Raw genomic sequence first — 12236 nt, 5'->3', positions numbered from 1 at the left:
GCGTGTCTGTGGTGTCAGCTGGCAGCTGCAGCTCTGATCAAACCCTTAGCTAGGGAACTTCCATATGCCGTGGTGCAGCCCTAAAAAGATAAGACAAAAACAAAAAAAGAAACATATGAAATAAGTAAGTGTCTCTTGGGCACACGAAAGCTCACCAGAACATCCCTACCTGACAGCGGCGCCTTGGTGAGAAGATCCAGCCTCGGCAAAACCTTCCCTTCTTCATCTATTTGTATCCTCCAAACAATTACCAGTTCAAACCTGAAAGAGGTAAGACAGATACACTGCTAAGTGCTTTGTGAAATCCGGTTAAGAGACAAAGCTGTACATGGCACCCACCGCTCTCCTGCAGGAGAGGCCGCCCCCCGCCCCAGGCAGAAGCTCTGCTCTCCGTCCAGCATCCTTGGAGCTCCTGCCCTTCCCCAAGGTCTCAGACTCCTTTGATCTTCAAGATGTCTACCCGCAGTGAGGAGAAAGTATGGTCCATTAAACAAAAAAAGATGTGTAACATCATTAACAAACAGGAAACAAACAGGAAAATGGAAACTAAGATCAATAAAATACCGCTTTGTACCCACTACGTGTTAGTGTGACTGTACACGTGAAGTACAGGATGCAGAGCAATAGGAACTTCAAAATTACTGATGGGAAATACAAAGTGATAAAGGAAAGAATCTGGCAGGGATAGCTGAATCTGCCCTATGACCCAGGAATTTCACTTCTAGGTATATGTCCCAGAGCAGCTGTGTACCCATGTGCCAGGGGATGTCAACAGGAGTGTTAGAAATAGTGGAAAACGATGAACAACCAGATACCCAAGACCTGAAGAATGCACAAATACACATGTTCACCTAATGGCGTGTAAGCACTGAAAATGAACCACAGCTACATGCACCAACAAAGGTGAATACTGGAAATAATGGATAACAAGGGAGGTTCCAGAAGCTTAACGTAACTCCAACACCATTTTAAGGCTTGGAAACAAAACACCTCTAGGCCCAGGTCAGAGACGTATGTCCTGTCTGGGGAGGTGCTCTCCTGGTGTACACAGAGGCACCCGCAGTGGGTTGGGGGAGAGCCAGATGAGTCCTCTCCTCACGCAGGGCTTGCTGCCTCCTGACAGTGGGTGAAAACAGTGCCACTTTTTCCTCCCCCCCCCCCCAACATCCGAAGGGAGATGGCACCCACTGGCCTTTGCCTCACAGCCCCGCCCTCGCCCAGTGAGGTCCCCTTGTGCTCTCCTGCCATCAGCTGCTTATCTGGATGACTCCGTGGATCTCAGGATGTCCCTTGGGGTTTTACATTTACTTCCTACTATTCATCTTCATTTTCACCAGGAAACAGCACCTGGGTGCTGGGGAGGGACGTGGTGGGCACCTGCACTCACTCTGGTCGGCTGTGGCTCCTGATCCCCATGTAGCTGGAGGAGGCTCCCTTGGCAAGGTGCACAGTCTCTGGGTACTTTTCCTGCAGGGAGAAGAACAGGTTAGAAAAGTCTGGGGGCCCAGAGACGCTGTCCCAGGTGTTTGAAAAGAGTTGAGAAACCCTATGGAGGGGTGTCTTGCATTCCTCGAAAGTCTTTAATTTTCGGGTGTGCATCTGCTCATCCAGGCATCATGGCGTCCCGGCCATGGCCGGCCATACTCATCCCTCCTGTGCTTATCCACACCAGCTGCTCCAGGTTTCTACCGCCACACTGTGTCCTGGCCTCACTGTCAACTCCCCATCATTCACATGTTACACAGCCCCGTTCTGGTTTCACTGGTTTGTCCACCCAGGGCCCTGCAGCATCTGGCTAGCCTGCTGCCTCTGTCTCTTGGGACATGGACTGCTTGAGGAGGCCACTCAGGCGTGCTGCCCAACTGACTCACCAAGGTGGTGCCAGTCCCGAAGATGGAGTGAGGTGCTGTCTGCCAGGCTTCTTGTAAAGCAAATGCTCTCTCTAGAGCTTTAGCATTTGGCCTTAAAAGCCTTTCAAACTGGGGCCTGTGGGCTGGCCCCACCACAGTGGATATGCCACCCTGTCTGTCCTCAGACTTGCTGCTAAGTGGCCAGCCTGATGTTTGTAACTGTGCGCAGATGGCTCCTGCACAGCCAGTGCAGGGCTACCTGGACCCTCCTGGGGACCTGGGTGCCTCCCCCCAAAGGTGTACTGTCTGGCTATTCTGGGTAACAAGGTTTCAGGGAACATGCTCTGCTGAAGATCCGATTTCATGAACAGAAGGTATACCAAAAACATTCTACCTAAAATGGAAGTGAAGTCAAATTCCACAAATTGAGGCCTGCAACTCCAAAGCAGGGTTGGCTCCCCCACTTCCCCTCAGGTAATATAGTAGTTCTGGAAATTTCTTCTTGCTATTATTTGCAGCAGGCCCTGGGAACCTCTAGTGTTAGACTTGACTTGCAGGTCATTAGAACAACAAAGCTTTGCAGGAACCTGAACAGAATATTCACAATAAATAGAACAATGAGTGGCCCCATATTCACCGTTCTTAGAAAAACCTCTTTTTGTTCATTCTCATTAGAAGAGATTGGGGTGATGTGCTATGAGAGACAGTTAAAGTAGGCTCCCCAGGGAGATTTCAAGTTCCAAAAGGGTCAACTTTTTATTTTAAGATTTTTAGGGCCACATCTGTGGCATATGGAGGTTCCCAGGTTAGAGGTTGAATTGAAGCTACAGCTGCCATCCTACACCACAGCCACAGCAATGCCAGATCTGAGCTGTGTCTGCAACCTACACCACAGCTCACGTCAATGCTGGATCCTTAACCCTCTGAGGCTGGGGATTGACCCCGCAACCTCATGAATTCTAGTTGGGTTCGTTAACTGCCGAGCCACGAAGGGAACACCCCAAAAGGGTCAGCTTTTGAAGGACAGATTTTCCTTCTTTTCACAGCTCCTGATATGGAAATGGACACCTGGGCTGAAATCAGGTGTAAGCCCTGTCATATCGCACATCCAAATCCAAACCCAGCCATGGCCGCTGGCCGAAGCCCCATAGAGGGACACTGAGGTGTGGCTTCGTCTGAGAAATGTCTGGTACAGCAGCCAGAGAACACCCCCCACCCCCCGTAAGACAAGGAGCAGGGCTGGATCTGTTGTGGGGGCAGAACCTGTTGGTCTCAGAGGCTGAGGCCTTCCTAAAGCGGCAGGTACTTGGTAGGTGGAGCAAAATCAGCCCCATCAAAGGAGGTCTTGTGGGGACAAAGATGTGTCACAACTTTTAAAGGACTAGCCCATACATCAGTGAGCTTTTTGCCAGCGTGAGGCCAGTGCTCCCAGACCCCTGTGTGTGTGAAAGATGCTGATGGAGCAAGAACACGTCCAAACACCAAGCCATTCTGACCAAAGGCTGGGGTGGGTGGGCCTGGTTTAAACTTACAGATGATTTCTGATTTCAGTGAAACTGTTGTTATGCGAAAATGTATACCTAAGTGTTTTAAATGGAAAGTGCTGGTTGATTTTTAAACCTCAAGCTCCTCTAAATTAATAACAACTGTATGAGGAATGTACAGGAGGACATGCGAATGTGGCAGTGTAACTCCCAGGCTGAGCTGGAAGCATGTGGCCTGGGCCATTGCCAGCGTGGGGCCCAGGGGCTTGGTCTGCCTCCAAGCAGACCTCATGTCCTCTCTAGGCCTGTCCTCATGAACAAAAGGAGGGTTTCGATTAGAAGCTTTCAGTAAAAAAATAAACTGTACTCCCTTTAGTTTTTAAAATAAAAAAAAGCAGAAATGCTGACATTAGGAAGAGATGAGGCATTTTTAGTATGTGTTTCTGGAGAACTTTTAGAGGTTGTGTGGAAGGCTGTCTCTCCTTTTTTTTGCTTTCTTTAGGGCCGCACCCGTGGCACATGGAGGTTCCCAGGCCAGGGGTCTGTCTAATCAGAGCCACAGCTGTCAGCCTACACCACAGCCACAGCAACACAGGATCGGAGCCACGTCTTCGACCTATGCCACAGCTCACGGCAAGGCTGAGTGAGGCCAGGGATCAAACCTGCACCCTCATGGATACTGGTCGGATTCATTCCCGCCCCGCCACAACGGGAACTCCGGAAGGTTGTCTCTTAATACAAGTTTAATGTCACCCCATTTATCATTTATTCACTTGCCCGCTGACCTCAGACGTTCAGAGCTAACAGGAAGAAAGCAACTAAACAGGCTGAAGAGCAGCCTGGAGACAGGACATAAAGAGCAGAGTCTGGTTACCATTGTCGACAGTCAGAAATACAAAGGAGGGTCTCCTCGAAAGAAGCGTTCATGTACAGGTGGCTTTGAGGGAGAAGACGGGAAGGTTCTGAAAAGTGATACAGCTCTAAATGCGAAGGGGCCTGAGATCACGGTCTAAGATTAGGACATTTCAACAGCGATTGCAAGTTTTACATTCTGTTCTCTTTGACCTTCATTAAAACCAACTGCATCACCAAGAAAGCATTAAGACAATGCAACTCTGATAAGGCAGAGTTTAGGATATTTAGAATGAAATATTTTAGAATATTTAACATGAAAATATAACTACACACACACACATAGAAGCCAGACTGGAAAGTTATCAGCTTGAAGCACCTTAGATGCTTCACATTCTGCCACTAGTAAAATTAAGGTCCAGGTACTGAAAGGGAGCAAGTGGGAGGCCTGTGCTTCCCCCGTGCTGCTGGGAAGGCTGGGAGAAGCTGTGTGATACGGTTCCTTGGCACACACCAGGCTGTCAGCCTTCCATAGGAAGCTTGTGCTAAGTGGTGATTCAAAATGGATGTTTATTATGCTGCTTGCCATATGCCTGGAGTTTGCATTCAAGAACTCTTCTGGTTGTGACAGAAAAAAATGGTAGCTGTGAGAAAGCTGGCGATCTGTTATTCATCCCCGATTTTCTGCCTCTTACCCACTTTGTTGGAAAGGCTGCTGGATGCTGGTCCAAAGGGAAGAGAATTTGAATCAGAACTTTAAAGAAAACCAGCCTTGTGTGATGGATCAGTCATACCATCCCAGTGCTGAGGAGCAATGACCAGATCATCCCTACCTCTGCTTAAATGAGTGGGAAACTCGGATTCTTGAGTTTAAATGTACCCTTGAGTGTCCGCAGATATGCTAATTCATCTTGACTTTAATATTTTCCAAAAGATTATGTCTGGCTGATTGAATGATTTTTTTTTCCTTAAACTGAGACATAATCCACATTAATAAAACTCATTCCCTTAAAGTATAATAAGGTGAGTTTTGGTATATTCACAAGGTTATATGCAAATACCACCACTTTCTAACTCCAGAACATTTTCATCCCTTGTAAAGAAACCTTCCCTTAGGGGTTAGCATACTTAAAAAACAGGGCAACCACAAGCCAAAACCAAATATTGCATTTGCAAAAAATGAAAAAAAAAATACACTCAAGCAGATAATAACAGGAGACCATCCAACCAAAAAAAAAAAAAAAAAAGAAAGGAAGAATGGAGAACCATAGAATCAACTGGAACACGAGGTTCAAATGGCAATAAATAATCATCTATCAATTATCACCTTAAATGTCAATAGACTGAATGCCCCAATCAAAAGACAGAGAGTGGCTGAGTGGATAAAAAGGCAAAAACCTTCAATATGCTGCCTACAAGAAACTCACCTTAGGACAAAAGATACATATAGATTGAAAGGGAAAGGGTGGGGAAAAATATTTCACGCCAATAGACATGACAGAAAAGCAGGAGTCGCAACGCTCATATCAGACAAAATAGACTTTAAAACAAAAGACATAAAGAAAGACAAAGAAGGACACTACTTAATGATTAAGGGATCCATCCAAGGAGAGGATGTTACTATCGTCAACATATATGCCCCAAATATAGGAGCACCAAATACATACAACAAATATTAACAGACATAAAGGGAGATATGGATGAGAATACAATCATAGTAGGAGACCTTAATACCCCCCTCACATCAATGGACAGATCCTCTAGACAGAAAACCAATAAAGCAACAGAGATCCTAAAGGAAACAATAGAAAAGTTAGACTTAAATGATATCTTCAGGACACCACATCCAAAAAAATCAGAATACACATTCTTCTCAAATGCTCATGGAACATTCTCAAGAATCGACCACATATTGGGACACAAAGCTAACCTCAATAAATTTAGGAGCATAGAAATTATCTCAAGTATCTTCTCTGACCACAATGCCATGAAATTAGAAACCAACCATGGGAAAAGGAAAGAGAAAAAACCTACTACATGGAGACTAAACAACATGCTACTAAAAACCAATGGGTCAATGAGGAAATCAAGAAGGAAATTAAAAACTACCTTGAAACAAATGATAATGAAGACACAACCTCTCAAAATCTATGGGATGCTGCGAAAGCAGTGCTCAGAGGGAAATTTATAGCAATACAGGACTTTCTCAAAAAAGAAGAAAGATCCCAAATTGACAACTTAACCCTCCACCTAAATGAATTAGAAAAAGAAGAACAAAAAAGACCTAAAGTCAGCAGAAGGAAGGAAATTATAAAGATCAAAGAAGAAATCAATAAAATAGAGACTCAAAAAACAATAGAGAAAATTAATAAAACCAAGAGCTGGTTCTTTGAAAAGGTGAACAAAATTGACAAACCCCTGGCCAGACTCACTAAAAAGAGGAGAGAAAGAACCCAAATAACCAAAATTATAAATGAAAAAGGAGAAATCACAACAGATACAGCAGAAATACAAAAAACCATAAGAGAATACTATGAACAACTATACGGCAACAAGTTTGACAATCTGGAAGAAATGGACCATTTTCTAGAATCTTACAGCCTGCCAAAACTGAATCAAGTAGAAACAGACCAACTGAACAGACCGATCACTAGAAATGAAATTGAAGAGGTCATAAAATCACTCCCTACAAATTAAAATCCAGGACCAGATGGCTTCACAGGTGAATTTTATCAAACATATAAAGAGGAATTGGTGCCCATCCTCCTTAAATTCTTTCAAAAGGTTGAAGAAGGAATACTCCCAAAGACATTCTATGATGCTGCCATCACCCTAATGCCAAAACCAGACAGAGATACCACCAAAAAAGAAAACTATCGCCCAATATCATTGATGAATATAGATGCAAAAATTCTCAACAAAATCTTAGCCAACCGAATCCAACAACATACCAAAAAAATTATACACCATGACCAGGTAGGGTTCATCCCAGGTTCACAAGGATGGTTCAACATACGCAAATCAATCAGCATCATACACCACATTAACAAAAAAAAAGTCAAAAATCATATGATCATCTCAATAGACGCAGAAAAAGCATTTGACAAAGTCCAACATCCATTCATGATCAAGACCCTCGCCAAAGTGGGTGTAGAGGGAACATTCCTGAATATAATCAAAGCCATTTATGAGAAACCCACAGCAAATATAATCCTCAATGGGGAAAAACTGAAAGTCTTCTCACTCAAATCTGGAACAAGACAGGGATGCCCACTCTCACCACTGCTCTTCAACATCGTTTTGGAAGTCCTAGCCACAGCAATTAGACAAACAGAAGAAATAAAAGGCATCCATATAGGAAGAGAAGAGATCAAACTGTCACTGTATGCAGATGACATGATACTATACATAGAAACCCCTAAGGACTCAACCCCAAAACTCCTTGAACTGATTCATAAATTCAGCAAAGTAGCAGGCTATAAGATGGACATTCAGAAGTCAGTCACATTTCTGTATACCAGCAATGAAATATTAGAGAAGGAATACAAAAATACGATACCTTTTAAAATTGCACCTCACAAAATCAAATACCTCGGAATACACCTGACCAAGGAGGTAAAGGACCTATATGCCGAGAACTATAAACCTTTAATCAAAGAAATCAAAGAAGATGGAAAGAAATGGAAAGATATTCCATGCTCCTGGATTGGGAAAATCAATATTGTAAAAATGGCCATACTACCCAAAGCAAGCTACAGATTCAATGCCAGCCCTATCAAATGACCCACGACATTTTTCACAGAACTAGAACAAACAATCCAAACATTTAGATGGAACCACAAAAGACCCAGAATCGCCAAAGCAATCCTGAGAAACAAAAACCAAGCAGGAGGCATAACTCTCCCAGACTTCAAGAAATACTACAAAGCCACAGTCATCAAAACAGTGTGGTACTGGGATCAAAACAGACAGACAGACCAATGGAACAGAATAGAGAATCCGGACATAAACCCTGACACCTATGGTCAATTAATCTTTGACAAGGGAGGCAAGAACATACAATGGGAACAAGAAAGTCTATTCAGCAAGCATTGCTGGGAAACCTGGACAGCTGCATGCACAGCAATGAAACTAGAACACACCCTCACACCATGCACAAAAATAAACTCCAAATGGCTGAAAGACTTAAATATACGACAGGACACCATCAAACTCCTAGAAGAAAACATAGACAAAACACTCTCTGACATCAACCTCATGAATATTTTCTCAGGCCAGTCTCCCAAAGCAATAGAAATTAGAGCAAAAACAAACCCATGGGACCTCATCAACCTGAAAAGCTTTTGCACAGCAAAGGAAACCCAAAAGAAAACAAAAAGACAACTTTCAGAATGGGAGAAAACAGTTTCAAATGATGCAACCGACAAGGGCTTAATCTCTAGAATATATAAACAACTTATACAACCCAACAGCAAAAGAGCTAATCAATCAATGGAAAAATGGGCAAAAGACCTGAATAGACATTTCTCCAAGGAAGATATACAGATGGCCAACAAACACATGAAAACATGCTCAACATCGCTGATTATAAGAGAAATGCAAATCAAAACTACCGTGAGATATCACCTCACACCAGCCAGAATGGCCATCATTAATGAGTCCACAAATAACAAGTGCTGGAGGGGCTGTGGCGAAAAGGGACCCTCCTGTACTGTTGGTGGGAATGTAAACTGGTACAGCCACTATGGAGAACAGTTTGGAGATACCTTAGAAATCTATACATAGAACTTCCATATGACCCCGCAATCCCACTCTTGGGCATCTATCCGGACAAAACTCTACTTAAAAGAGACACGTGCACCCGCATGTTCATTGCAGCACTATTCACAATAGCCAGGACATGGAAACAGCCCAAATGTCCATCGACAGATGATTGGATTCGGAAGAGGTGGTATATATACACAATGGAATACTACTCAGCCATAAAAAAGAATGACATAATGCCATTTGCAGCAGCATGGATGGAACTAGAGAATCTCATCCTGAGTGAAATCAGCCAGAAAGACAAAGACAAATACCATATGATATCACTTATAACTGGAATCTAATATCCAGCACAAATGAACATCTCCTCAGAAAAGAAAATCATGGACTTGGAGAAGAGACTTATGGCTGCCTGATGGGAGGGGGAGGGAGTGGGAGGGATCGGGAGCTTGGGCTTATCAGATACAACTTAGAATAGATGTACAAGGAGATCCTGCTGAATAGCATTGAGAACTTTGTCTAGATACTCATGTTGCAACAGAAGAAAGGTTGGGGGAAAAATGTAATTGTAATGTATACATGTAAGGATAACCTGACCCCCTTGCTGTACAGTGGGAAAATAAAAAAAAATTATAAAAAAAAAGAAATGCATAAAAGGATGGATAGATGGATCCATCTATCTATCCATAGATGGATAGGTAATAAAGCAATAAAGTATTAATCTGAGAATCTAAATGGTGGGTATACATGTGTTCGGTGTACACTTCTTTCAACTTTTCTGTATATTTAAAATTTTTCATCATAAAAGGTTGAGGAAACAAGGAGAGGGATAGGTAAGGGGTACAGTTTTTTCAACCTCAAATGTTTCAGAACAGAATAACCATATTTATATAGAGAACTAGAAATCAAATAGGGCAAAACATTAAAAATTGGTGAATCTGGAGTTCCCACTGTGGTGCAACGGGATCAGCAGCATCTTGGGAGCATCGGGATGCAGGTTCCATCCTCAGCCTGGCACAGTGGGTTAAGGATCCAGCATTGCCGCAGCTGTGGCTTAGGTCTCCACTGCAGCTCAGATCTGATTCCTGGCCCGGGAACTCCATGTGCAGTGGGGTGGCCAAAAATGAAAAAAAAAACAAAACAAAACTGCTTAATCTGAGTGAATGGTATGAGAGTCCCTATATGATTCTTTAAATTTTTCTATATTTAAAATTATCTCGAAATAAAAAGTTAAAAGAGAAAAAAAAAAAAAAAGAAACCTTCCCTTTAGCTCCTGCCCCTTAATCCCTCTGCACCCCTCACACATGACCCCACCGTGAGTAATCACTAATCTACTGCTGTCCCTACAGATCTAGATATTTCATACAAATGCAGTCATACTGTATGTGGACTTTTGTGACTGGCTTTTTATCCTGTTTTCAAGGCTCACCCATATTGTAGCATTCCTTTAGAATACTGGATTCCATTCTGGATATACCAGTTTTTGTTTATCCATTCATCAGCTGATGAACACTTGGGTGTTTTCCACTTTTTAGCTAATGGGAACAATGCTGCCACCAACTTCTGTACACAGGCGTGGACATGTAAATTTTTTTGGTTATATACCTAGGAGTGGAATTGCTGAGTCATATAACACTATGTAACCTTCTGAGGAATTGCCCAACTATTTTGCACGGGGGCTGTACCAGTTTTATGATTCCATCAGCAGTGTCTGCGGGTTCTGGTTTCTCCATCTCCTTGCTGATACATATAGGCTCGTGACCCACAGTCTAGTTTGTGGTCGGACTCCTGAAAGGCTCACCCTTATTGCTCTGTGGTAAGATGGCTAAGGAAAAGGAAGGAGAAGGGTGTGTGTGACCTGGTGTGACAGCTGCTGGTGGCCTGGTGGTGACAGAAGGAATGTGTTCTGGAGGAGGAATGGATGGGGCTGGCTGGATGTGAGAATGGAGAAGAATCAGGGAGAGCAAGGATGTAGGCAGCCTTAACTGTTGGGGAGAGGGGGACGCCGATACAAGGTCAGTGTGATGGAAGTGCCTGTAGAGAGGGCAGAGGTGGAGGCCAGTGTGGGGTGGGAGCACCAGCAGGGTTCAGGGAGGAGGGAACTGGTGCCTGTGTGACTCCACTGGCGGTGCTGGGGCTTGTGCTGGATCCTGGTGGATAAAGAAGAGTGTGCAGTGAGGAAGGAGACACAGACACAGGCTGCTCTACAAGGAGGCCCTATTGCTTGGAGAAGCAGGAAAACGGGAGCAGGTGGTAAGGGGTCCGAGGGACTGGTACTAGGTGTATGTCGATGGGAGTAGATGCAGAGGAAGGTGGCCAGTCCTCCAATCAACCTGACGTGGGGACAGATTTCGGTAGATGGTGGTAGGGGCGGCTGATAGTTAATTTGTAAATCAGGACCCAAGAAATGGAAGCCATTCCTGAGGCATGGCCCACAGCACAAATCAAAAGTCAGCCTGCACACCTAACACCAGTCACAATCCTTCAGCTCAGGAGTTCCCTGGTGGCCTAGTGATTTAGGACCTGGCATTGGGTTTGATCCCTGGCCTGGGAACTTTCGAATGCCTCAGGTGTGGCCAAATAAATTTTTTTTTTTTTTTTTTTTTTGTCTTTTGCTATTTCTTTGGGCCGCTCCCTCGGCATATGGAGGTTCCCAGGCTAGGGGTCGAATCGGAGCTGTAGCCACCGGCCTACGCCAGAGCCACAGCAACGCTGGATCCGAGCCGCGTCTGCAACCTACACCACAGCTCACGGCAACGCCGGATCATTAACCCACTGAGCAAGGGCAGGGACCGAACCCGCAACCTCATGGTTCCTAGTCGGATTCGTTAACCACTGCGCCACGACGGGAACTCCCCAAATAAATAATTTAAAAAATTAAAACAAACAATTCTCCAACTCAGCTTTAGTGAGCTCACCTTAGCCTAGAAAGCCGTATCTTCTGGCCAATCCTGCCCTGTTTTCATATGGCCTCTAATATGTCTATTAAACTTCCTTGGGGACAGTGTTCTGCTTGAGAGGCACAGCATTCCCCCAAGCCATGCACTGCTTCCCTTGGATAAAGGACATCAAACGTGTTACTAAACTATATCATTTTTGTCATCTGCCCAGAGCAGGGACTCCACTGCAGGGTGGAGGAAGACAAGGGAGAGCCTGTCTGCCTATAGGCTTGAGCTGGGCATCACCCGCAGTAGCTCCAGGCTGGGGGCCGGTGCAGCTCTGGGAGGGCAAGTAGTCGGTCAGAGTCAAGCTGGGCATCCACACTCAAAAATCCCGAGACCACTGT

At 44.4% G+C, this 12236-nt stretch overlaps 1 protein-coding gene across 3 annotated transcripts in view; it reads right to left on the bottom strand.

Moving 5' to 3' along the window:
- CENPP (centromere protein P) overlaps positions 1-12236 on the bottom strand; it is a 255157-nt gene that overhangs the window by 756 nt on the left and 242165 nt on the right. For all 3 annotated transcript variants that reach the window (XR_002342147.2, XR_014839459.1, NM_001315813.1), the window contains 2 exon segments: positions 1388-1467; positions 170-261 (listed from right to left, as the gene is read on the bottom strand). Coding sequence is in view for 1 of the 3 variants with exons in the window: in NM_001315813.1 (NP_001302742.1) it covers positions 170-261; positions 1388-1467 (172 nt within the window). In the remaining 2 variants the exon portion in view is untranslated.

The sequence above is a fragment of the Sus scrofa genome, chromosome 3, assembly GCF_054392235.1.
Source record: "Sus scrofa isolate SSC_HxYL_T2T_F1_AM1 chromosome 3, Sscrofa_HxYL_maternal_Yorkshire_Landrace_v2.0, whole genome shotgun sequence".
Taxonomy (NCBI): Eukaryota; Metazoa; Chordata; class Mammalia; order Artiodactyla; family Suidae; genus Sus; species Sus scrofa.
Note: the sequence above shows the minus strand (reverse complement) of the source record. Positions and strands in the feature narration are given on the sequence as shown.